The sequence below is a fragment of the Beta vulgaris genome, chromosome 3 (genome assembly GCF_026745355.1).
Source record: "Beta vulgaris subsp. vulgaris cultivar EL10 chromosome 3, EL10.2, whole genome shotgun sequence".
In the NCBI taxonomy this organism is placed as follows: domain Eukaryota; kingdom Viridiplantae; phylum Streptophyta; class Magnoliopsida; order Caryophyllales; family Amaranthaceae; genus Beta; species Beta vulgaris.
In genome coordinates this window covers 8723978-8748761 of record NC_079204.1, presented here as the reverse complement: position 1 = coordinate 8748761, position 24784 = coordinate 8723978, and the positions used below count along the sequence as shown (strand labels likewise).

The 24784-nt window shown below is 34.1% G+C and overlaps 3 protein-coding genes across 5 annotated transcripts in view; 2 read left to right on the top strand and 1 right to left on the bottom strand.

Annotated features, from left to right (window-relative positions):
* The window catches only part of LOC104888565 (heavy metal-associated isoprenylated plant protein 39), a 66365-nt gene that overhangs the window by 20728 nt on the left and 20853 nt on the right, over positions 1-24784 (bottom strand). The window lies entirely within an intron of this gene.
* On the top strand, positions 8318-12832 carry LOC104888563 (probable proteasome inhibitor). Its single transcript, XM_010673582.4, has 9 exons — positions 8318-8679; positions 8968-9139; positions 9255-9386; positions 10984-11052; positions 11787-11864; positions 11963-11994; positions 12100-12169; positions 12274-12354; positions 12492-12832. Exons 1-9 carry the CDS (start codon positions 8502-8504, stop codon positions 12592-12594), a joined length of 915 nt encoding a protein of 304 aa, XP_010671884.3. The 5' UTR covers positions 8318-8501; the 3' UTR covers positions 12595-12832.
* Positions 16434-24110, top strand: LOC104888562 (uncharacterized). Its single transcript, XM_010673581.4, has 6 exons — positions 16434-16759; positions 20854-21548; positions 21699-21891; positions 22048-22112; positions 22228-22438; positions 23566-24110. Exons 1-6 carry the CDS (start codon positions 16580-16582, stop codon positions 23926-23928), a joined length of 1707 nt encoding a protein of 568 aa, XP_010671883.2. The 5' UTR covers positions 16434-16579; the 3' UTR covers positions 23929-24110.

Genomic DNA, 24784 nt, shown 5'->3' with positions numbered 1-24784 from the left:
CTATTTTTGATATAGTGTATCTATTTTTGATATAGTGTATATTTCTATAATGCATTTAAGTAAATATTTTCACTAGGGGAAAAAACAGAAAGGGCTGCGCTTTTCGTAAAAGCGCAACCCTACTAGTGAAGGGCTGCGCTTTAGCGCAGCCCTTCCTGAAAAAATTTGAAATTTCGAAATCGCGGGCTTTGAAATATTGAGCGGGGATTCGTCAAATATATTATCCCTCATTCTCTCTCCTCTCTCACGTCTTTCATTATTCCTTTCCTCCTTCTCTCTCATCCTCTCTTCTCTCTCAAAAACTCCCATAAACATTTGCGACAAAAACCTTGAAATGATTTGCACTAAACATGGCGACGGAGTCCGATTGCCTATTGTGATACCTTTTCGGAAGCGGAACGGGCCAACGAGTCAAACTCACCGCTATGCTGTGACGTTTAGGCTTTTTAAGCCATCTGAGTTCGTTTAAGCCTCCAAATAGTCATTTTAAGTTTTTCCGAAATTTTTTTTTCCCTTAAATTATGTATTAGGGTTTTGTTTTATGTATTTAAACATTATTAGGTTAATGTTTGGAGGTAGTTCTTGTATTTTCAGATCTATAATGTTCTTGTATACTTCTCTTTGTTTATATATTTTGATTAATGTTCTTGTATACTTCTCTTTGTTTTGATTAATGTTCTTGTATACTTCTCTTTGTTTATTTTGATTAATGTTCTTGTATATTTCTCTTTGTATATAATTTCTTGTATTTTCATCTTTGTTTTGATTAATGTTCTTGTATATTTCTCTTTGTATATAATTTCTTGTATTTTCATCTTTGTTTTGATTAATGTTCTTGTATACTTCTCTTTGTATATTAGTTTTTGTTCCTTTTTTTCATTTTCGTTTCATTCTTTTTATTGTTTTGGGTTTAGTATTTTCGTTTCGTTTCTCTTCTCTTCTGTTTAATTTCAGAAAATGTGAGATTATGAGTAAAAAAATGTCAATTTTTTTTTTTTTTGTAAGAAGGGCTGCGCTAGTTAGGAAAAAGCGCAGCCCTTCTAGCTTAGAAGGGCTGCGCTAGTTCCTACATGTCTTTTTTAGCGCAGCCCTTCTTCATTTTTCCACTAGTGTTTCCTATAGGACGATATAGTGTACCTAGTTATGATATAGTGTTCCTATAGGATATAGTGTACCTAGTTATGATATAGTGTACCAGTACCTCTATATGATATAGTGTACCTCTGTATGATATAGTGTACGTAGTTATGATATAGTGTATCTATTTTTGATATAGTGTACCTATGTATCATATAATGTATCTATTTTTGATATAGTGTATCTATTTTTGATATAGTGTATAAGTGAGTACTTCTTAACCGGTCACGTGTCTGGGCCTGGTCCACACTATTTTTAGTGTGAACCGGGTCCATGCAAGACGGATTGATATAAAAATAACATCTATCTTTTATCTTTAGAATGTTTTCTTTAAATAGATTTTGTATCTCTTTCATTATATGTTTTTATTTTATTTTCATTACTACCTTAATTCTTATTATAAACGGACCTTGGACATGAACAATATGCTCTACTACTTACCATGAACAATATGTTTTTTGTACCTAAAATATGTGGTCTTTTATGTTTAATTGTATATTCATATATTAATGTGTTCTTTTTCAAAAAAAATCTAATAATAATAATTACTATTATTATTATTATTAAAAAGTTGTGCATAGTAATAAAATGATAGTAATACTGGTAATGAAATACAAAGTAATAATACTATTAGTAATAATGTGCTTTATAAAATTAGATAAGTTCATATCATATCGGATAAGTTAAGATCAAAACAGTTCATATTAGAAAAAATAAGTTCATATCATATCAGAATGTGGACTAAACATAGCCTTGATGAATAGCTATGGAACACAAATTTTAAAACATGTTCCCTCTGTTTCAAATTATAAGACATTTTAGCTAAAAGTTTTTGTTTCAAAATATAAGGTAATGCAAAATTAAATGCAACTTTATACTATCAAGATTAGGTTATTTTCTATTATCAATACAATATTTAATGTCAATTCTTATTACCTACACAAATTTAATTAAAACTAACAAAATTCTTAATATGCGTGAAAGTGATTTACATGGCTTATAATTTGAGACGAAGAGAGTTATTATTTTATTTGATTTTTTGAAGTGAAAATTAGTACTTCATTTTCTAAAAATAAAACAAGAATGTTATTAATTTCAGTATCCCTATATAGTGGAGCCAAAGAATTGAAAGGAATATTAGTGAGATCACTGTAATCATGAAGTCAAATCCACGCTTATAATATTGATGGGATTGATCCTACAAAATGAATGTTCATGTTGACTCTTTTGTAGTCATACATAACAGCAAAAATTTAGGCCTGAGATTAAATGAAGTACCATATATACTGCTAATATATTTTATTAGTACAAGTATGTCAGAGAAAAAGGAAGACGCAAAGCTAAAGTGTTGTACGAGAAGAGAAATCAATGCATTGCTTCATGCTAGTTGCTCAACAGTTGACTAGAGGAGTAATGAGCATTGTTGTTGCAGATATGCTTCATGGGCCAGTCTCACGAGACCGAATCAAATCTGAAAACAAGAAGGCTATGCTCTTGTTAAAAATAGTAATCAAGAAAAATCTAGTGTAAAAATCAAGATGAATTCTAGAGTTATCTAAACAAATATCAATTATAATTAAGGCATATTAAGAAAAATTTAGAAATGAAGAATCTAGAATAATATAGCATCAGATATTATTAGATCATATAAGATTAGTGTAGAATATTGTAGATTAAGATATACCACTCTTATAAATATGTGTTATCATTGTACGTAGGAGTGTAGAGTCATATTATGTACTTCCTCCCACATTCATAAGCAAGAGTTCTCTTATGAAACCTTGCATATCACATATCATATGTATCTCCCCCCGGGTTTGTAACAAATTATTTCAATCAATGAAAATTCATAAATTACAAAATTGGTCCATTAACCTTCTGCATGTGCATGTCAAAGAATTATATTATGGTATCAGAGCAAGAAGATTATGTCTCCTCCAAGTTTTCACCAAAAATACGGTAAGTCATTATATGCATACTTTCCGAATCATGCATGTTTCTTTCAACATTACTCCATGCATGTTTCATTATTCAATATGTATCTATACATTTCATATGCACATACATATGGTGGCTAGAATGCCAACCAAATTAAGTTGTTGGCTAAAAAAAGCTACAACAATACAAGCATATGGGTGGCAAATACAAGCTAGCCCTATGCACTCAAGGGTGATTGAAAAAAATGTCAACCCGATTCATCAAGGGGCAAGGAAATATACCCCGGCCATGTGCCGGGCAAAAGACCTGAGCAGTAAATGGCATTAGACCCGGCCCTAACACAAGACTTAAGCAAAATGCGAGTAATAGACCCGACGGTAGTGCATGGGATGGGCAAGACCCAAAATGCAAATTGAGGTAAGAAGATTTTGTATGGCGGATCAACAATCAAGATACCGACAAAAAATTAAAGCAAAGTAATAAGGATCATGGAGTTCATCAACAATAATTCAAGCAAACAAACACAATGCTACAACACAAGGGAGATAAAAATGGAGGAGTAAACTTCAAGGGGCATTTACAAGGATTCAAGAACACAACACAAGTGCACATAATTGGAACATTGCAATTAGAAAGGAGATCAAGAAGATATAAGAATGGGGGAGATGAACAAGAGCATTTCAAGTATGCATTTCAGAGATTTCAAGATTAAGGGGCAGTGTTAAAAATAGTAATCAAGAAAAATTTAGTGTAAAAATCAAGATGAATTCTAGAGTTATCTAAACAAATATCTATTATAATTAAAGCATATTAAGAAAAATCTAGAAATGAAGAATCTAGAATAATATAGCATCAGATATTATTAGATCATATAAGATTAGTGTAGAATATTGTAGATTAAAATATACCACTCTTATAAATATGTGTTATCATTGTACGTAGGAGTGTGGAGTCATATTATGTACTTCCTCCCACATTCATAAGCAAGAGTTCTCTTATGGAACCTTGCATATCACATATCATATGTATCCCCCCGAGTTTGTAACAAATTATTCCAATCAATGAAAATTCATAAATTACAAAATTGGTCCATTGACCTTCCGCATGTGCCTGTCAAAAATTTCTATTAGCTCTTTCAATTCAAGTTAAAATTTACTGAACTAATCAATTAAAAAAAGTGTTTGAAATTACCCTAAAAAAAAGAATATAGACTAACTAAGCGCGGAGCTAGCAGGGGCTGAGAGTTAAACCCACAAGGATTCGCGGAAAAAAATTGATTTTTACGGAGAACAGAGGAAATCTTTATATAAAAACAATTCTCATATCATACATTGCATTATGTCACATACGTCAATGGTGCTTTCCGCGTGAAACTTAAAGTTTGGGCTTGCTTTTCAAGTCAATCCGAACATGAACAAGTGTCCCTTTTTATTAGTCTTTTTTTTCCTCCCTTTGTTTTTTATATTATTACTACAACTTATGTTTTCTTTCTTGGTTTTATTTTTGGTTTAATTCTTTTTTTCTTCTGATTTCCTTGTTAAACAATAATTAACATCATTAGTAATTTATTAGCCAACTATATTATTGCAATAACTTTATAGTTGCTTAGTCGTTAAATATTTATTTCAGTTTTCATTTTTTGTTGATTGTTAACATTATTTCATTTTTTTTATTTAATGTGTGAGAGCTTTTAGAGTTTCCAAAATTAATTTTACCTAAAATAAACTAATCAAAATTTATCGATATAAGTTAAAGGGATATTTTTGATTCAAAGATTTTTTGAATAGAAACATGTAAACCTAATTTTCCACATTCAGAGTACCACTCCGTTTAGTCCCATTTTCGTGAATCGTGATGATAATTATTTCTTACACACTGTTGCTCAATCTATCAATTTATTATTATTTTTTATTATTGTTTGACTTTTGTGTCACATTCAAAAGATTTCTCGATGACGATAATAATCGAAATATGTTCTCATCAGCTATATTTTTTACGCATGATAGAATATGTTCACATGTTAATTATAAAATGGGGGTAAGTCTTGAGCAAAAAGGATTTGTTTCATGAATAATTGTAGTACTAGTTGCTTTCTTAGCAACTTGGCACAATGGTATTTGGCCATGCTCAAGACCTAATAGCTTAAGATTTTCTTAGTATCAGAGCGTTCTATATCCCTAGATATATAAGGTAATGACAACAATCTTACAAATTTTGAGTTACTAAATTTTTATCTCTATACAAATTACTTCCTATATCAAAAAATAAATACAATAGTTTAACCAAACTTTTGCCAATGTATAATTCAAATTCAATCTCTCTAACGTTCTATTATTTAAACTTATGAAAAGTTTTAATATGCATAGAAATATAAAAAATTAAACATCTTGTACACTAAAAGTTTGTCTTTATATACTAATAAACAAAAACATAATCAAAGCAAGACATGTAAATATATAGAATAACATCCAATCTACTACACTCACAGGACGAAGAGAATATATATTTTAGAAATAGGTAAAAAGAAATCATTTGGTTGCCTTCACACATAGCCCCTACCTAAGGCAAAGACCCATTACAAACCAAACACCCCCAAACCTTCCTCCATAAGTCCAAAGCAAATGCTCAGAGTATGAATCTATACTAATATATTGAAAAGTTTTTTTACCAATTACTTCATACTTTTCGGTTTATTCATGAGTTGCCCTCGCACTTTTCAAAGTATATGGGGTACCCTCAATTTCTTGGTAATACATCCACATGCCTTTAATACGGTTAACTTTGTTAGTCTTAATCCTAATTAGCCCTAAAACCTAAAAAAAGCCCTAACCTCTAACTTCTAACCTTACTGTAACCCCTAACTTCAAACCCATACCCTACCCCCACTACCACCCTCCCCCATTACGAAATCGAAGGGGTGGGGGTGCGGAATGGGGAAGGGGTGGGGGCGCGGTTTTGTTGCGGGTAAGGCAGACAATGATGCGAGTCGAGCTCAAGTTTGACCATACCCGACTCGAATACGAAAACTCATACCCAAAGTCGACTCGACTCGACTCGAAAACTAGTAAGTCAGAAATTTTCAAGCTCGAACTCGAATTCGGAAGCCAAACTAGAGCTCGAACTCATTTCAAGCTCGAATTCAAACTCGGTTAAAGCTCGAACTCGATTTCATGTGGCCTGTGCGGGGACTTGCAGCGTGGATGCGTGGTGTACTGGTGTGCGGGGGCTTGCAGTGTCGCCTCAAGTAGTGGCCTCCAGCGTGGACGCGTGGTGGGCTTGTAGTGTCGCTTGAAGTAGTGGATGTGTGGTGTGCGACTTGCACGTCAGCTAAAGTGGTTGATGTCGTGGTATGCGGGCAGCATGGTGGGCCTGAAGCGTCGCCTGAATTGGGGAGATGGAGACATGTAGATGGAGAGATGTGATTTTGTTTAGGGCTGAGTTTGTGTCTTTCGCTCTTTCTTTATAATGCACGACTAAGATTATATTGTTGGATTTCTTCAAATCCCATCCATTAATATAGTTCCATTTCTTATAGGATAAATTCCTTCATTTTGCCTTTTATTCATTTAATGTACTTTTTTCATTTTATAAAAGAAAACTTCAAGTATTTTTTAGAAAAAAGGTCAAACTTTCTTTTTTTAAAAAATAAAGAGTATATATATATATATAATATATATATAATATATATATTATATATATATATATATATATATATAATATATAATATATATATATACCTTTATGGTGAGAACTGCGAGAACCACTCATTTTTCCCTCATCTTACCAAGATTTTGATCATTTTTAAAAATATTTTGCTCATTTTTTGTTTTCACTTATTTTATGGTTTTGCTCATTTAAAAATTTTATGCTCATTTATCAACGTTTTTGCTCATTTTTACGTTTTTGCTCATTTTACTTTTTTTTTATCATTGAACTTTTTTATGCTCATTTTACATTTTTCTTCTTTTACATTTTTGTTAATTTCACGTTTTTGATAACTTAATGTTTTCTACTCATTTTATGTTTCTGCTCATTTGTTACTTTTTTTTTTGCTCATTTTTTGAAGTTTTTGCTCATTTTAAGTGGTTCTCACGGTTCTCACCATAAGAGGGTTCTCACTAGAACCCAACCCTATATATATATATATATAATATATATAATATATATATATATATATATATGTGGAGTATCTCGTGAGCTTTTTAAATCGTGTATTGGGTTGCTCGACTCGAATAGTTAACATGTCGAGTTTGGAATGAGCTTTGACCGAGTCAAGTTCGAGTAGGCCACGAGCTATCTCGACTCATTGCCAACCCTAGTTGTGTGGGTGGGGTTGGGGGCTGCGGTACGGGTGAGGAAGCAGGTGTGGGGTGGGGGGAGGTGGACTGGTGGGAGAGTGAGTGAGGGGGTGGTGTACTAGTGGTTAGCGTTAGGGTTTAGGATTAGGGTCAGGGGTTAGCATTAGGATTAGGGATTAATTAGGGTTGAAAACAAAAAATAGGGCTAATGACTAACGAAGTTAACCGCCATTAGTCATAAAGGTATTTGGATGTATTACCGTGAAACTGAGAGGTACCACATGTATTTTGAATAGTGTGAGGTTATCTCGTGAATTTTTTAAAAACTCGTGGTACTTGGTGAAAAACCGTATATAATTAAAAGGTGTTTTTAAACAAGGAACGAGGACACGTGGTAGTTGGTACTCTCTAAGGGCATTTTATTCCATATAATACACATACAATCAAAAAACTAGAAATTGCATAGTATTAGATCTTGTGAGTTCAAATTTGTAATAATTAGTGCTATCATTTGAAAGTATAATATTAATAAACGGAAATTTTCCTTACTCCAAACATAATTCAAATCTAATAACTAGTTAAATCCTAAACTTCATAAGAAAATAATAAAACTCATCACTTAAACCAACTCCGATTTATAAGAGGAAGAGATTATAATCTTCCAAAACTTTCACTCTCACATCACAATAAAATTTTTAGAAATTGCATAGTATAAGGTTTGATCCCGAGATCTCAAGTACATATACCAAAATCTTAATCGGGGCATAGCCAGACTAAGTTGTATTTAGTGTTATTATCATAAAATATTATATTAATAAATGAATTTTTTTCTTATCCGGGGCATACCAGTGCGTAATAACTAGTACCAAACAAAACGGCGCATGTCGGTCAAAGATAAAATTTGGGCCCTAAAGTTTGAAGTCGATGTATATCTTTACAAATTCGTGCATTAAAAAGAAGAAGCCCAAAACTGATCTTAACGGCACCTGTCCGAAATTAGCAAATTGGCATGATCAACAATACATTTACGGCAGTTCAATTAGTCTATTCTACAATCTATTTTGATTTTCCGACGAAATCAATTTGATCGAAAAATACTCGGAAATCAGGAAATTTGGAAGAACAAAAATGATGTCGAAAGAAGAATCAGTACTTTTAGTGATAAGAGCTTCAAGACCTAATTTCCGAAACAATCACGACAAATTAGCTTTTGCTGTTCATGCCTCTTTTCTCACTGCTGGTTATGTCCTCATTTCCACTGGTCCTCCTGCTTTCTCCGATGATTCTCTCTCCTCTTCCTCTTCTGGTATCATCCACTTTTTTTGTTATAATTTTTTTAATATTTCTGATTAGGGTTTTTGTTTTTGTTACTATAATCTATGCGATTTGATTGTTGTTGATGAACTTGGTGAATTTGTTGTGATTTCTGTGAGTGATTTTGTTGAATTGATCATTGATGAAGTATTAAGTCAAATATGAATGATTTGTTTGAAATTTGTGATTGAGGTTTCAAGTGTAATTTGGAAATATTATTGTGATATTATGTGTGCAAGTTTGTTGAAATTTGTGGGTTTTGGATGTTGTGGTTGATCAGACGAGGTTGGAATTGATCACTGGAATGAAGTGGATGGCGAATACGCCTTTGTGTATAAGAACCCTAAGAAAGATAACAAGAAGGTGTTGGTGAAGTGCTTGGTCATGGGTGATAAGTTGATGGTCGATGCGTTGAGTGACGGTGCTTCTGAGCCGGTTCACCTTGATATCAAGTATAGTTTCCTGCATAAACTTCAATGTTATTTGTTATTGACTTTGTTTTGTTGAATTGGAGGTGAGTTTCTTCTTTTATTGTTTTGTTATTGTTGGATGATTTGTCGGTGGCAGTGTCGATGATTGTACCACTGAGGATGCTGGAAGTGATTATTCTGCACAGTATAAGAATTTGGCGAAGCTTGTTAGGAGTTTGTACTCTGATCTGCTCTCTAAATTGAATAGACCTTCAACTGATCCCTCAAGGTAATTTCCAGACTAAATCAATGTTTATATAGTAACTGTATATATTCAGATTCGTCAAAATGTGATGTGGCATGAAGTGAACGAACAAGGTGAAACATAGGTAGGATTTCTGTGTGCGCCATGCCTTATTAGATTATCATCAATATGTTGTTATAGCTGAATTGTCTTGTTTATTGACAATAAGCTTGACATCATCAGATTGTTTGGTTCTTAGCTTTTTCTTATAAGCAACTTGCATTTCTCCCGCGAATTAGACAACATAGCATGCCACGATAGACATGCTTCCAAAATGATGTCCATTAGTAATGGGTTGGTGGAGTCTGTGTGGTAATTGGTATGGGGGGGAATTTTCTCGTGTCATCTCTTGGTGGAAGCTAGATTCTTGCATATTTTAGGAAGTATGTGAGATTGAGTGGAGACCGAGAATTTCTCACTGATGATCACTGCAGCTAATGGTATGACACACTTGTTTTCTTGGAACTGTAGGGAAAATTAAACAAAATGAAAATAAATGGTACATAAAGGGACCTTGAGGTTCTCTCCAACCTCAATAATACGAACTTCAAATTACATTTCTTGCTAAATTCCCTACTATCATATTGATCCCATTCTAAGGGTTTGTATAGCCCTGTGATATTCATGACAGCTGTGATAGTGAGGGCGTACTTGCTGATCCCCAAAACTGGCAGCCTGCTAATTGCCAATAATCCTGCATGCGACCACCCCCTTGTTGCCTGTGCGAGTATTATGAGCCATATGTCAACTTCATTGAACTTTCCAGAACCTAGGTTCTTTGTAAAAGTTGTTTCAATACCAGAGCAGCTTGCCTACGTAAATAGGAGGGCTGAAGACACCATGTTAGAGATTGAAGCTATGTCAAGCGGAAGTGCTTTAGGTGTATATTTCAGACTAGGTTTTATTTCTTTTTTTTTTTTTTTATGGTTTGCATGAGTATTGCTTCTATGCTGTCGAAGGTTGTCCTAGTAAATGCTGAATATCTTTTCCTCATTGCAGTGAGTACAGGTTCTTGAAGTTAAAATCTATCCATCACTAAGTTTCAACATTAGCTGTTATGGCTTGAAATTTCTATTGTTGCATTGTGCACTACAAATAGATGATGTTTCTCAGTAACTTTAGTTGAATCTCCTGATTAGTCCTAATTTCTTTATTAACTTAATTGCTCCTCTGCCGTAACCATCTCAATATGCTTATAATGCTTCTCTAACTTAGTTTATGTCTTTTTTTTGTTTTGATGTTTGTTCCATGATAGGTCTTTTTGGATTTTTGCATCGCTAGTACTTTTTAATTACCAGCATGGGAATGTTAGTTCAAAATTTATTGTCAAGTTCATTTGATTGTAAAAACAGAGGTAGTATATGGTGAATGTGTCTATAACTTCTGTGCATTTTTCTTCAATTTACTTTTTTGTTCTCTTTGAATCTTTCGAATGTGAGAATCGAATTTCAAATTCAGACTCTAACTTATACATAAGTGATAAATAAAAATATCTCAAGTCAGAGTTGTGAGTTATTGACTTACATTTTGTGATGGACAAGAAGCTAGATATCATTAACAGCTTCCTGTTGTCTTATTACAGGCTATCTGGTGTGAGAGAGCCAAACATAAATCTGGATGAATCTACTAGCTCTCAGGACCCGCAAACAGGGTAATATAAATAATTTCATCTCATCAAAAAATAATCAAAGATGAATAGAATTATGTTTGCACTTGTCAAATATTAGTATACTTGGGAACTTGACTTTTTATTTCAACTGCTACATAAGTGTCATGCTTTATTTTTTGGCATTTTGGTTTACTTGTAAGATTTACATAGAATGCTCTACGGAAGATCTATACATAAGTGGACTCTTCTGAACTTGGTTTAAACTAATTGAAGACTAAATAGTGAACTTGTAAAAACTTGGCACTGAAGTTCCAGCAGAGGGTGGGAATAAATTTTGTACTCTGATGGCCCATTGAGTAGACAGTAACAAACAGCAGTAGTAGTAATGACTTTATATGTCATTTTGAAAAGAAAGGCCCATGCTGGTGTTTATTGTAATACTTTTCCACCCCTAGGTATTCCTTGCAACATCACCTCTAAGTAGTAATGAGGTTATGAAAAAAAAGGTACATGATTAGAGATGGAGTTGCATCACTATGACCATAAAACATGGGACTTCACTTGATACATATGAATTTATTACAATTACCTTAAATCATTGTTACCTACCAAACAAGCCGCTAGTGTTGGAGTTTTCTGTGGGAGCTCGAGCTCTTGCTGTAGAGGAAGCCTGTTGTATTTCCTCATTAATATTAATTGATACGATCAGTCAACAGCTAAGGCGCAAAGAATCTTATTTGTTTTCCTAATGTTTTCTTCTTTTCTTTTTGGTTTAGGTTTATAGTTCCCCCAATCAGTCCAGTTGGTGGTAGTGATCTGTTTCCTGGTCCTGGTGCTGGAATGTATCCGTCTAGGTTTGTTTCTCCCACTTCATTTCCATCATCCTATGTAACTATCTTTGTTTACCCATTTATAAATTATAATCTATAAGCTGTTATTTACACTTTCATAGGGGTGGTATTGGAGATGGATCCATGCTCGTCGGTTAGTGATACATTGCCGCTTTATTTCTTTATTTATATATCTATCTTTTTTCTTGTAGCTTTTCATAAATCTTTCTTTGTAACTGACTTAATATTGTGATTGTAGGTCCCGAAGATCCTAGATGGTTTGGTGGTGGAGGTGGGATTCCTGACATTCGAAGAGGACCTGGAGGACTGTGAGTATAACAAAGCCTGATCCATCTTTTGTGCATTTTTATGCTGTTAATGTATCAAGATTTTCTCTTTCTCATGAACACGAGATTGTCTTATATTCTGGCAGTGGTATACCACCAGGCGCTCGCTTTGATCCTTTTGGTCCACCAGGTGTCCCTGGTTTTGAGCCTGATGGAATTCATGGAAGGTGTAAATCTCATCTTTCTCCTCAATTTTCTGGTTTGAAATTTCATTATCAGCGTCCCTTCCCCTTTATAATTTTCTGGCCAAAGGCAAATAACCATGTTAAGCTTATATTAATTACTTTTGTTCATTGATATGCAGGTTCCCACAAGGACCTAATTCTGGACGCGGGACTCGTCGTCCTCCAGGAAGAATTCACCCGGATTTGGAGCAACCTGGAAGTGGTGGTTTTGATTACATATAAAGTTTAAATAGTACAATATAATAAGTACAGTTCATCATAAGAAGATTATTTTCTTTCGTTTTTTTTGGGGGGTGGTGGTGGTGAACTGTTGAAGAAAATGAGTGTGCGATGAAACGATGATGTTATTCTCTAATCTTCTAACGTGTATAAATTTTCAGATCTTTTGAGTATGCTGGATTTTATTGTAAGATTTGGTTTTGGCGTGGGAATGTTAGATAGGATTCCAGATTCTCTTTAATCTGATCTGATATATTATGCCAAATTCCATCATCGTAAATTTGAAGAATGGTTACAGGTCGTTTGATTGTGGGGGCAGGTATGTCCAATATGAGCATTTTTTAGTGGTGAGACTAGTGTTATATTTGAACTACATCATTAGAATTTAGACCTGCTTGCTTGATGTGTGCAGAAGACGAGAAAGCTTGTATTGCTTTTTGGGCAAATTTTCTCGTTATTAAGGGTGGTTTTAGGAATTAAAGTGATACTTCATCCATTTTTCAATCGGTGAAATATAAAGAAAGTGGGGGAAATACTGTGGAATTTAGAAAGAGAAAGTTGTAACTATAAAAAGTATGGTAATTTAAGTGGTGAAACAAAAATCGTGGTTATCTTTTGCTTTTTATTTTGCAATATATTAATTTTTTCATATTGAGTTCGGTTTTACTTATTGTAATTATTTCGAATAAGGAAAGTGTTTTACTTATTGAGAAATAAAGGTGGTAGTATTTTTTTTTTTTACTCTACACTTCCTCTTTGAGAAGTTCTAATTGCTAAATCAAGTAGTATGTAATCTTGTAGTAAGGTTTGTAACTTACAACTTTGATGTTGTGGATTGAACCCTATTAAAGGAACCTTAGGGGGTGAGGATTTTCCTGGCCTTTCTCCCAAAGGCATTGCCGTATAAGTGGGTCGAATTAACTTGTGTCGATTGCTAACTCATGCATTGCACTTGTACGAGAGTAAGAGATAGTTCAGTGGTTTGAACATTTCTCTCGGTTACAAAAATATATGTAGTGATTGATTCTCACCCTTAGTAAGTTGGGATTCGTTTTACTGCCACCAACTTATGAAGATTTCTTTTTATTAGAAAAAGAATTGCATTGCACTCATTTGTCTTTTCACTACACTAGAAATATTAAGTAGATTCTTCGTCTTCCAAATATTGTCATTAATATATGACTATTGAGTTGAATTCTGTTAATGATTCTTTTCTTCTTTTTTCTCATACATTACTATCTAAACAAATTAATTCTTCTCTTATATAGTATTATGAACATTGATCATCATTTAACTATTTGCTAATATGTCTTCTATAAAAAATTATACCTTCCTTACAATTCACAAAACCATCATTCCTTCCTCCAATGGAAGACTCATCTAGATGGCTTCAAGCTTCAAAATTTAACCCTTGTTATCACCATATTGGAGCTCATGGAGGTAGTGTTTAACCAACTGACCAAAGTCGCACCATTGGATTTGGAGCACCAAGTTGTGGAAAAATTACTAAATCAGTCAATCAATTTAAAATAAGTTGTTTGTTACTTTGTGTTACGGACCGACAAGTTTACCAGAGTCTTTAAGTTATATCTTTAATGTGGAGTAAACATCACTAAAAACGCAAATCTAGAATTTTTCTTCTTATTATTATTTGTTTAATCTCTCCTCTATGCTCCAGCAATTGAAAATTTTAAAAAATACACCATATCTTCTTTCTTTCCTTCCTTAATTCTTTTTCTTTATTTTTGTATAGGGGTGGTGTGGTCGAAGATGTGGGGTAAAATAGTGCTATATTGGAATTTGGATTTGTTTTGGTTCAGAATTAGACCTACATACGTCTTTTGCACGAGATTAGTTTAGTTGCATTCAATATTTCAATTGATGCAAATATGCAATAATAGCGTACTATTATTGACTTTTCTTTTACAAGATACTAAAGAATCTAAGATAGTACACCATTCCTTCTCTTATTTCTAATACAGCTGACAAAGAAAACAAGTACTATGATATGGTATTGCATCAACAAGATGTTAGTTAAATATTAGGGATTGGACTCACACATGCACAATCGCTGTCACTTAGTTACAAAAAGAGGTAAGATTTGCACCTAAAAAATACAACATTTAACTTCACTCCACTGAAAAAATTTACTTACTCAAACCTAATAGGTGCTAGTTTTGAAGGAGTAGGAAGCAAAATTAAGCTAAAATTATAAGATCAATCATATTTTTGTCGGTGTTTTTGGGATAGGTACATCTTTCATTTTTTGACAAGTATCCAAATATGTCAAAAATTAGAGTTTCCTTTATCAAGTAAAATTATATTTAGGAAGATTAAGTGTATATAATTTACATGTATTTTAAACCATTTAGGTTTATTGTTAGCTTGCATAATCAAGTTGTATTATTTTCTAATACTAGGATTTTGTTATTCATAGTTGACTATTAATATAGGTCATATATGAGGAGAATAACAGACGTGAAGAAGGGAGAAAAGGGCAAAGATGTGAGTATTTGGGAAAAAACGATTTAAGGCTTGAAGATTCGAGTTCTAAGGTGATTAATACATATCATTTTCTTTTCCTCTCTAAATATCCAATTTCGTAAGAGAAGAAAAAGAAAAAACATAGATAATGAGGTGGTTAAACTTTAAACAAATTACAGGGCACTTTATGATGCAAGTGAAAAAAGAAAGAGAGTTTTTAGATACTTTTATCGGATTAAAGGCGTTAAATGAGTCTCTTTCCAATCAGCCTCAAGTTAACAATTTCCTTAGGAGCATAAAAAGGACGACAAAGTTGTGTTTCCAGTGATATTAAATTGTCAAATACATGTTTCAAAGACTGCAAAAAGAAAAAGTAAATAAGATGAATTAGAGAGGAAGGAGTAACACATCAAAACATGATTGACTTAACAAAATCTATACTAATATATTTAAAGACATATCTAACCATGTATACACGCCACGTGACACTTCTCTTACTTCACTAAAATTGACCAATACATGTGTACATAAATATGTCATGTCCCCGTCAAAAAAAAAATGTCATGTCAACTAACAAAAGTAACTTGACTTGTGGTAAGCTTTAAACTCTTAACATCTTGCTATTATACATAGCATAATAACCATCTCAACAAACTTTTTAATCATGCTTTATATGTCCACATTATTATATTTGTACCTTTTAAGTGTTGAGTTTTCTTTATTACTATATCCGTTTCCCAAAGATCTTCCTTGTTATTGTTACTACAGAAATGAATATAGCAGTTAAATTAAAAAAGATCGTGTACATTACAGTCATTCCGTTCCTAAATGAATCACTCAATGCAATTAGCAAACCAATTATAGCGTGACAAAAGTCCTTAATAATGGGGATTGGGTGCACTAATCCATCAACCTCGATCTAGAGAACACACAATTAAATGCAAAACGCAACAATTGCAACAAAACACGGGTAACTTGCATCCACGTTACCAAAATCACTACTCTACTAACAATAATCACACTTCAGTCTTCACACTACTACTAATCTAACTTTATACCTCCATAAAACCCCAAAATAACTTAAATTATTACATTATGATATTTTCTCTCTAACAACCCCATTTTGTCAACATATGTCCAAAATCATGGACCCCACCTCTTTCTCTTCATACTTTTGATCTCTATTCTTTTTCCACGTTCTTCCTCTACTACTACTACTGCTTTTCTCTTCTCTTTCTCTTTCTCTTTCTCGCTCCTCTAATCAACCAAATTCATCACCATTTATTCAACTATATTTCAATCTCACTCTACTTATTTAGCTCAATAATCATATTCTTCATCAATTTCATTGATTTTCATCTTCAAATTCTATAGTTTTTTTTATTGAAGTTCAGATTTAATTCCAGCGAATATATATAGTAGTTCTTGATTTTTGATAATCAAAGAGTTGCATGTATGTATTTGAGGTGACGGAAAAGAGTAGGAGAGAGAAAGTAAGGTAAAAATGGTGAATGGTAATTTTGTGAATAAATCAAGTAAATCGGGATATATTCGTCAATTTTCTGAGATGATATGGCGATCGTTGATACAGTCTCCTGCTAGATCTTCCATATTTTTCTTCTTCTTTCTATCTCTTCTCGTCGGTGTTTTTCTCTCTACTCGCTTCCTCGATTCCTCTGTAACTGTAAGTTTCTCTCTCCTATTTTTTTAACATTATTATTATTATTTTATAGTTTGTTTGAATTACGTTAGAAGAACTGAAATTATATAATACTTCATCCGTTCTCGAAAGTTCCTTTTACTTTGACCAATTTTCTTTCGCGAAAGAATTATATTGAGGAAGTATTAATTTTATAGGAATGAGTTTGAACGTTAGAGCATTGTCAATGGTTGGACTCTTTTTGGGGGTCATCAATTATTCAATTACTTTCTCTCTCCTTCCTATCACATATGCCCAACTTACATAAAAGACCATATTTTTTTAATCTCAATGGTTAGACTTATTTTTAGGATCATCAATTATCTATTTTATTTTCTCTCTCCTTATATCTCATCCCAATACCCAATGACATCATGCCACATGTTCTCTCCTCCCCAAATTGTCAGCTTTTGTGTTTTTGCAAAACCTTCATAAACAGTCTATGAGGAAGAACCGTTTATGGTTCTCTTTCCTCTCTTTTCTTCTCTTTCTTCTTTTTTTATTAGTATTTTCAAATTCTCTCTCCTCATAAACCTCTTGGGGTTCAACCATTGGCAATGCTCTTAGGCAGACGTTACAATTTTTTTTATTCCCTTCCTTTCCCCTGTTTTTTTTAAGCAAGTGGTGTGATCATTGATCAGTGAGTTGTGATGTAAAACGACGTCGTGTGAGTGTTTTGAGTTTAGGAAGAAAATGTGGAGGGGGAGAGGTGGCTAGATCGGCTGCTTGTAGTACGATAGTAGGTAGCGGGGTCCACATAGAAGAACATTGGGAAGGGTCCACGAGATGCGTGGACTAGTAACATGTGAAACTTTGAAAGTGTGTATCATTTGCCTTTTTTTTTTTTTAAATATCTGTTTGCAGCCTCCACGTGTCCGAGGTAATTATTAGCCCCACATGTACTAATGTACTAAGGTGGTGACTGGTGAGTGGTACTACTGGCTGTTTTTGTACTAAATTTTTATTCATTGTTCCAAAAGTACTTAAAATCGCACCAGGCTCCCCACCACCAGCCACCTCACTCCACCACCATCCACCTCCTGCCACCACCACCCTATTGCCACAGCCACATGGAAGGAGTCAAAATATTTTCGAACATCTGGCCAAGACGTTCGCTCCATGGCCCGAACGTTTGGCCTGGACGTTCGCTTATTCGCTCTATGGAGCAAACATCTACGTTCATCCATCGCCCTAAAAAAATTTCCACTACTTCTAGGTGGGTGGTGGAGGAGATGGCGGGTGGCAGTGGGAGGTAGGTGATGGCGGGTGGTTGCAGGGGTGGCAGGTGGTGGTAGGTGGTGTGGAAGAGAAGAAGGGTAAAATAATCAATAAAAATGAATTTAGGACGATTTTTAAGTATTTTTGGAACGACGTTTAACGATGAAAACAACCTTAGCCAAAAGAAAGAAATAAGGAGAAGAATCTAGTAAGGACTCGAGAGTGATTTAGTAAAAGTGAGGCTTAACATAGAATCTTTCTTGAGGAATGTAGGGTAGTTTGGTAAATTCAAATGTGTGAATAGATTATTCTATTCAACTTGCATTGAGAGATGCTCAATGCTCATATAGAGTTTTTCAAATGGTAAAAATTGTATATATAGGATTATAGGGTCGTGGTTATGTAACTACTAACTACTAGCTAGCATGTTTCTTAGTGATAAATTTGTAGACAATGCCCAACTAGTTTAGGATCAAATTTCGTCAAAATAATGTGTTAATAATGTAATATCTATATATACAACGGCTTTGTGATTTGCAAGTCACGAGGGTGTTTTTGAAAGTTTAGTGACTATTTTATTTCCTTATTTCTTTACTGTTTTCTTGTCCCTTTTTTTGAGGGGAAAATACTGTTTTCTTGTCCCAAAATTTCTGAAGTTTGTGAATTTGTACTTCCTGACAATCAAGTGATTTGAAGGATGACCCACTTAATTATTAAGACCTTCCACAAGTCTCTAGATCCATAAAACGAGTCAGTATAATTGTTTAATACGTCGTGACAATCTACTAATCTTGTGATCTAAAGAATTAGCCTCTTACTGTTATATCCTTTTCTAATCTACGCACTTTCTATTTTGGGTGTTTTTTCTTCTTAATATACTCAACGATATAAGACATGGGCCCTCACACCTTTTGTTGAATCAAATCTTTTTCTTATCATAGTGACAATCAAGTATATATGCAAATCAATTAGGAACGAAGGTAGAATTTACTAAAAGGGATAGTGGGCATACATTGTGCAAGGGCTCTCAAATCCTTGCACAAGGGCGCCAATCAAAGTTTATGCATATGTAGGAGTAAAATGAGTGTTTCCGTAGTTATATAGGAGTATTTTGGGAGGAGATGTAGTGGCATCATAGTTGGAAATTGCGGTTTTAGTCACGACCGCAGTAATGGTCACGGTGATGCAGAAACTAGGTAGATTTGAAAACCTTTACAACTTGAGCGATGCGGCCTAAAGAAGTGCTTGGTGCCTTGTTTTAACACCATTGGTGGCATTCGCATTATGCTTGAAATATATTACTTCTTTGTTTTCTTCTTAGTTTCTTTTTTTTTTACGGGATTTTCTCTTAGTTTGTTGCCATTTCATATTGTAGCCTAAAGAACTGATTTCCATTATTATAGTTGATTACAAAAATTGCTAGATAAAACAAGGATTAGAAGCACTTATTATACATTTATACCACCTTTTTTATAAGCTTTTGCATTACTCTTTAGTTTTTTAAAATTTCTTTTTTTTTTTTGGGGGGGGGGGGATGGGGTGTCTTTTTATGCTATTGTCGTATAGATTTTGGAACTTACGATACTCGCCTCAGTAACATGTATTCTGAATGCACCTAATTATTCTAGACAGGCATTTGTAATTTAACTGTGCATCTTGATCTGTGTACTTGTTTTAGTTATTTTCTTAAATGACTTAAACTTTGGATGGTCAACTGTTAACTACTATTTCTATATTTTGGAAAATGGTAACTATAGTTTCATGCTTCCTGTTGGAAGTACAGATCTGAGATATAATCAGTACAATTGTCTGAGGAACTGTATTATGAATTAAATAGAAGTCTTTTCTTTATGAACTCTTGCACGAAATATCAATATTGTCCATTTCCCTTTGCTCGCCGGGGTGGTGGCTAGATAGTAGCTCTATTAAATAAAATTTAAGATAGAGTGGCGCATCAACTCGCTTAATAGATAGTCGGTGCATCTTACCCAAAATTGGAGCTCTAAACCTGTTTCAGCTTATTGGCCATCTTGCTTTGTTATTAACCCAGAAAAGTAAAAGAAATGTAGAAGATCTAAGCGGACTAAATAGAATAATAGATTGATTATATAGTGTTCACACCTTACATTTTATTACCATATGATAAAAAAGCATCTTTATACAATATGAAAGCCAAGGATCGGCCCTTTATGAAATCGCCCTCGCAAGCTAGAAGCATGCTTGTTTATTGTCAGTTATGCAATGTGCATTTTATTTGATACATGATTCTGATAATAAAAAATAGCATCAGCAATCAATGATTAGAAATATTTAATTAGAGACCCTCATCCTATGGTTTACGATTAAACCTCATGTATGAATTATGAAATAAGTGCAACAAGAATGATTGACGATTCTCAGCGAGTGGACCTTTATCCCCTTGTAACTGACATTTTAGAGAAAATATTGGCATGTCTAGCCTTCTAGAGGAGGTCTAGTATTCCTTGAAATATTATGGGGGTATATTAGGGAGAAGAAAGGTAGAGATGGGATTCTATTGGCGTATATGGTATATCTTATAAAAGCGCACTGGTAAATGGCCCTATAAGCCAGCATATGGAAGTGATAATCGTCGTTAAGCTTTTGATTCACTAATGAATTACCCTTTATGTTGGACTAATGGAGATGAAAAGAAAGAATAATTTCTCAACCTTCACTAAGATATACTGATCTATTGTATTAGATATTTAGATGGAATGAAAATTCTCGACCATCTTTAGCCTGATATGTCCCATGCTCCCACTGAAGATGAGTTCTTTGCTCCTTGAAATTCTGCACAGTCCTGTCGTTTACATCTTCACTTACCTTGCTTTTGCTGGCAGCCTAATGTTGAAAGTTCCATGCGAGGAGCAATTTCCGCTACAAGTAGTCAGATGATAACATTAGACAAACCTGCACAACTGACAAACTCCAAAGATACGACCACAGAGACTCCCCAAACTACAAATGATCAGATGGCAACATCAGACGAACCTGCACAACAGACAAACTCTTACAACACGACCACCGAGACATCCAGAAAGGCTCATAAAATTATTGAAGTTCCACTTAAATGTTCTGATGGTAGCATCCCACAGACTTGCCCAGCAGATTACCCTGAAAAAATGGAACTAGATCCTGATGCTCCACCTCCTTCTACATGTCCTGAATACTTTCGCTGGATATATGAAGATCTACGGCCTTGGCAGAAGAATGGCATTATAAGAGAGATGGTGGAGGGAGCTAAAAGAACTGCAAATTTCAGATTGGTCATATCTAATGGAAAGGCTTATGTTGAGAGATTCCAGAAGTCATGGCAAACTAGAGATGTTTTTACCCTATGGGGAATTTTGCAGTTGTTAAGGAAGTATCCGGGTAGAGTCCCTGATTTAGAGCTCATGTTTGATTGTGTTGACTGGCCAGTAATATCAAAACGCTTTCATTGGCCCAACAACGCGGCTCCTCCTCCTCTGTTTCGTTATTGTGGGGATGATGGAACATGGGACATCGTTTTCCCCGATTGGTCTTTCTGGGGATGGTAAGGTTACAAATCTTGCATACCTAGAGCTGCCAGTTTCTCTGTCAATATGCATGTAATGTGGGTAGACAAAATCAAAGTAGCAATTTTTGACAGGTACTACTTAATAAGTTAATATATCTTTGCTCACTCGAGAATATCTGTGCATAGGGCCGAGATCAATATGAAGCCGTGGGAATTTTTGTCAAAGGAACTAAAAGAAGGCAACAAGAGGGTGAAATTTGAGGACAGGGAACCTTATGCTTACTGGAAAGGAAATCCCTTTGTTGCCCCACACAGGATGGACCTTCTTAAGTGTAATGTGACTGACAAGCAGGATTGGCAAGCTCGCCTGTATATACAGGTCAAACATTCTTCATTCTTGTTTTAAAGTGCTAATCTGATAGATATCTCATGGGATAGCTTTCTAACATCATAATATGAAATTGTAATTATAGTTAGTGCAACTGATTAAGTTGGAAAGAACAGCTACTGACAAATCGTTCTCCAAATGATATAGGATTGGGCTAAAGAAGCACAGCAAGGATTTAAGAAGTCAGACTTGGCGAGCCAGTGCACAGACAGGTACACAACAAGCTTGGTTCATGTGTTATTGCCTAGTTTTTCAAATAACTCTTCCTTCGAAGAAGAAGCTATATCAAAAAAATGTTGATTTTCTTTCTTGTACGGCTTTGAATAGATATAAGATCTACATCGAAGGATCAGCATGGTCAGTCAGCGAGAAGTACATCCTCGCATGTGATTCTGTTGCCTTGTTAGTAAAGCCCCTGTACTATGACTTCTTCTCAAGAAGTTTGATGCCTACACAACATTATTGGCCTGTCAGGCAGGATGACAAGTGTAGGTCTATCAAGTTCGCTGTTGAATGGGGGAATAATCACATGCAAAAGGTAACTTTTATCACTAAACTCTTGATTTGTTGGCTTTTGGTACGCAAATTTTAAACTTAATATACATGGTGGAGTTAGGAATTGTATGTGGAGGAAAGTTAGAATTTCGCGGAACTATTAAAACAACAACATAGTGGAGATATATTCTAAGCGTCTCATACCGATAGAAATAAGAAAACTTGAAAGGGCCTTGGGCAACAATTTTAACTCGTTCCTCTATCTACTATTTGGTTTTTTATCTTACTACTCGTGCATCTATATTATAGTATTATACTATGCAAGTTGGCCCTCCAGAGGGAAATCAGCCACATTCAGTTCTTATCATTGCTACTGTATGTGTTCACTTTACTCGTCAAAAACATCTATTTCATTTTTCCACTGCATTTGCCAATTTCTGATTCCTATAGTGTTTTTTGTGCATCTTATTGGTGGGAGTTGGGAAGTGTTTGACTCATAAAAATGCAAAACTTTTATTGCTCATCATCTTGTAATGCACAAGATTTGACAATTCCGGATGAAGTGAGTCAAGTTCTTGTTTGTAACTGAAGGTTTTAAGAATCTAAGAGCACCTGGTTCTCAAATGATCAAACCCACGCAAAATTCTCAAATTCATCTTGCATCAGCTGTTTCAGCAATGAAAAATAAGGCAAACTAGTATTTTTTTTAAAAGATGGTGCAAAGGTTTATAGTTCTTAACTAAGGAATCTCAGAGTCTTGCATTTGCTTGAATTGGTAGAATTCATTTGGTACCTAAAGCAAACTTTCACTGATTGGTTAGTGCAAGTTGCAACTACTGCCTTCGAAGGTGCTTCTCCAAGGAATCTAGTTGTATATGTACTCCCTCTACCTATATAATTGATGTTTTCATTTTTCAAGATCAAACTTTGACCAATTTATCTCAAAATATAATGATGCAATTATAAAACTTATTTTTACGTATTGAAGATTCATATTAATCATACTTCCACAGTATCATCATTGTACTACTTTTATCAATATTTTTCTAGAGAAAAACTATTGTCAAAGTACAACACTTGTGTAGAAACACATATATATGGTGCATAAAATGTGAATGACCAATTTGCATTGTTATTAACTGTTTGATTGTTATCTGGTGAACCTATCAGGCTCAAGCAATCGGAAAGGCGGCCAGTGAATTCGTTCTGGAAGATTTAAAGATGGACTATATATACGATTACATGTTACATCTACTTACTGAATATGCTAAGCTCTTAAAATTCAAGCCAACCATACCGAAAAATGCTGTCGAGCTTTGTTCCGAGACCATGGCTTGCTCTGCAACGGATTCAGAGAAGAAGTTTATGACAGAATCTCTGGTGAAGGGTCCTTCAGATAAAAGTCCATGCACAATGCCGCCTCCTTATGATCGAGCTACATTTCAATCCCTACTGAAGAGAAAAACAGACGCAGTGAAACAGGTAGAAAAGTGGGAGAAAGATTATTGGATTAATGGAACTCAGCCTCTATAAATACAGATAGGTTTTAATTTATATGCAGATAGGTATAAATAGAAATTCAAAAAATGTGCTTGTTCATTTTTTTTTGTTTTGTTATTATTGGAGTGTAATATACAGACTATAGAGTATACACGAACTCTAGATAGATATAGAATGATTTTCACGTATGAGAAAAAAGTATTACATCCTCTCAATTTTTTTCCCCTCCAGTTTCTATCTTACTATCTTTAGATTTTGAAATTTAAGCTAATACAAAATCGAAATTTAAGTATTTAACACCCATTTTTCTTAATGCATTTTGATTCATGTCAAATTCATAAGGCATCGCAAAGACTAATTTGTGGAAAACTGAGACTAGTCTAGGAGGTCTTTTTTTTTTTAATCTTCTTTCATTTGAGGGGAGATCATATGAGTATTTTAAGAAATGAGGTTTTGGTTGTAATAAATAGTCTTCCATTGGACTAATTGAGACTCATATCTTCACTCTCCACAATACAAGACTTATTTGGTTCGAACTCGAAAATTGAAAATCTGATTTGAATTTTGGGTGAGAGAATTTATGTAGGATTTGACAAATCCAGTCGAATCCAATTATTATTCCCACATCGTCAATTAGTGTACTATAATAGGATGAATATGTTTAAATTATTAGATTTCAAGTAAAATGTAGCATAATTGTTTGCTAAAACTTTGAATTATGTGATCTTAAGTGAAAAAAATAGTTTGTTTCCGACTCAAATCTGATCAGATTTAAGGAAAAGATAGTTCTGTGTGAGCATGAGAAATATAATCTAGTCCAGTTCTAGTTAAAACAATTTGAGTCTGATTAAGGATAAATCGCTTTTTTGCTAACTCCATGAAGGATGAA

Excerpts from the sequence above, each read along its gene's own strand:
- LOC104888563 (XM_010673582.4), top strand. The coding sequence starts at position 8,502 with ATGATGTCGAAAGAAGAATCAGTACTTTTAGTGATAAGAGCTTCAAGA. Across the intron at positions 11,053-11,786 it reads TCTCAGGACCCGCAAACAGG|GTTTATAGTTCCCCCAATCA; the intron begins GTAATATAAATA and ends TTTTTGGTTTAG. Across the intron at positions 12,170-12,273 it reads CGAAGAGGACCTGGAGGACT|TGGTATACCACCAGGCGCTC; the intron begins GTGAGTATAACA and ends ATATTCTGGCAG.
- LOC104888562 (XM_010673581.4), top strand. The coding sequence starts at position 16,580 with ATGGTGAATGGTAATTTTGTGAATAAATCAAGTAAATCGGGATATATT. Across the intron at positions 22,113-22,227 it reads GCGAGCCAGTGCACAGACAG|ATATAAGATCTACATCGAAG; the intron begins GTACACAACAAG and ends GGCTTTGAATAG. Across the intron at positions 22,439-23,565 it reads GGAATAATCACATGCAAAAG|GCTCAAGCAATCGGAAAGGC; the intron begins GTAACTTTTATC and ends TGAACCTATCAG.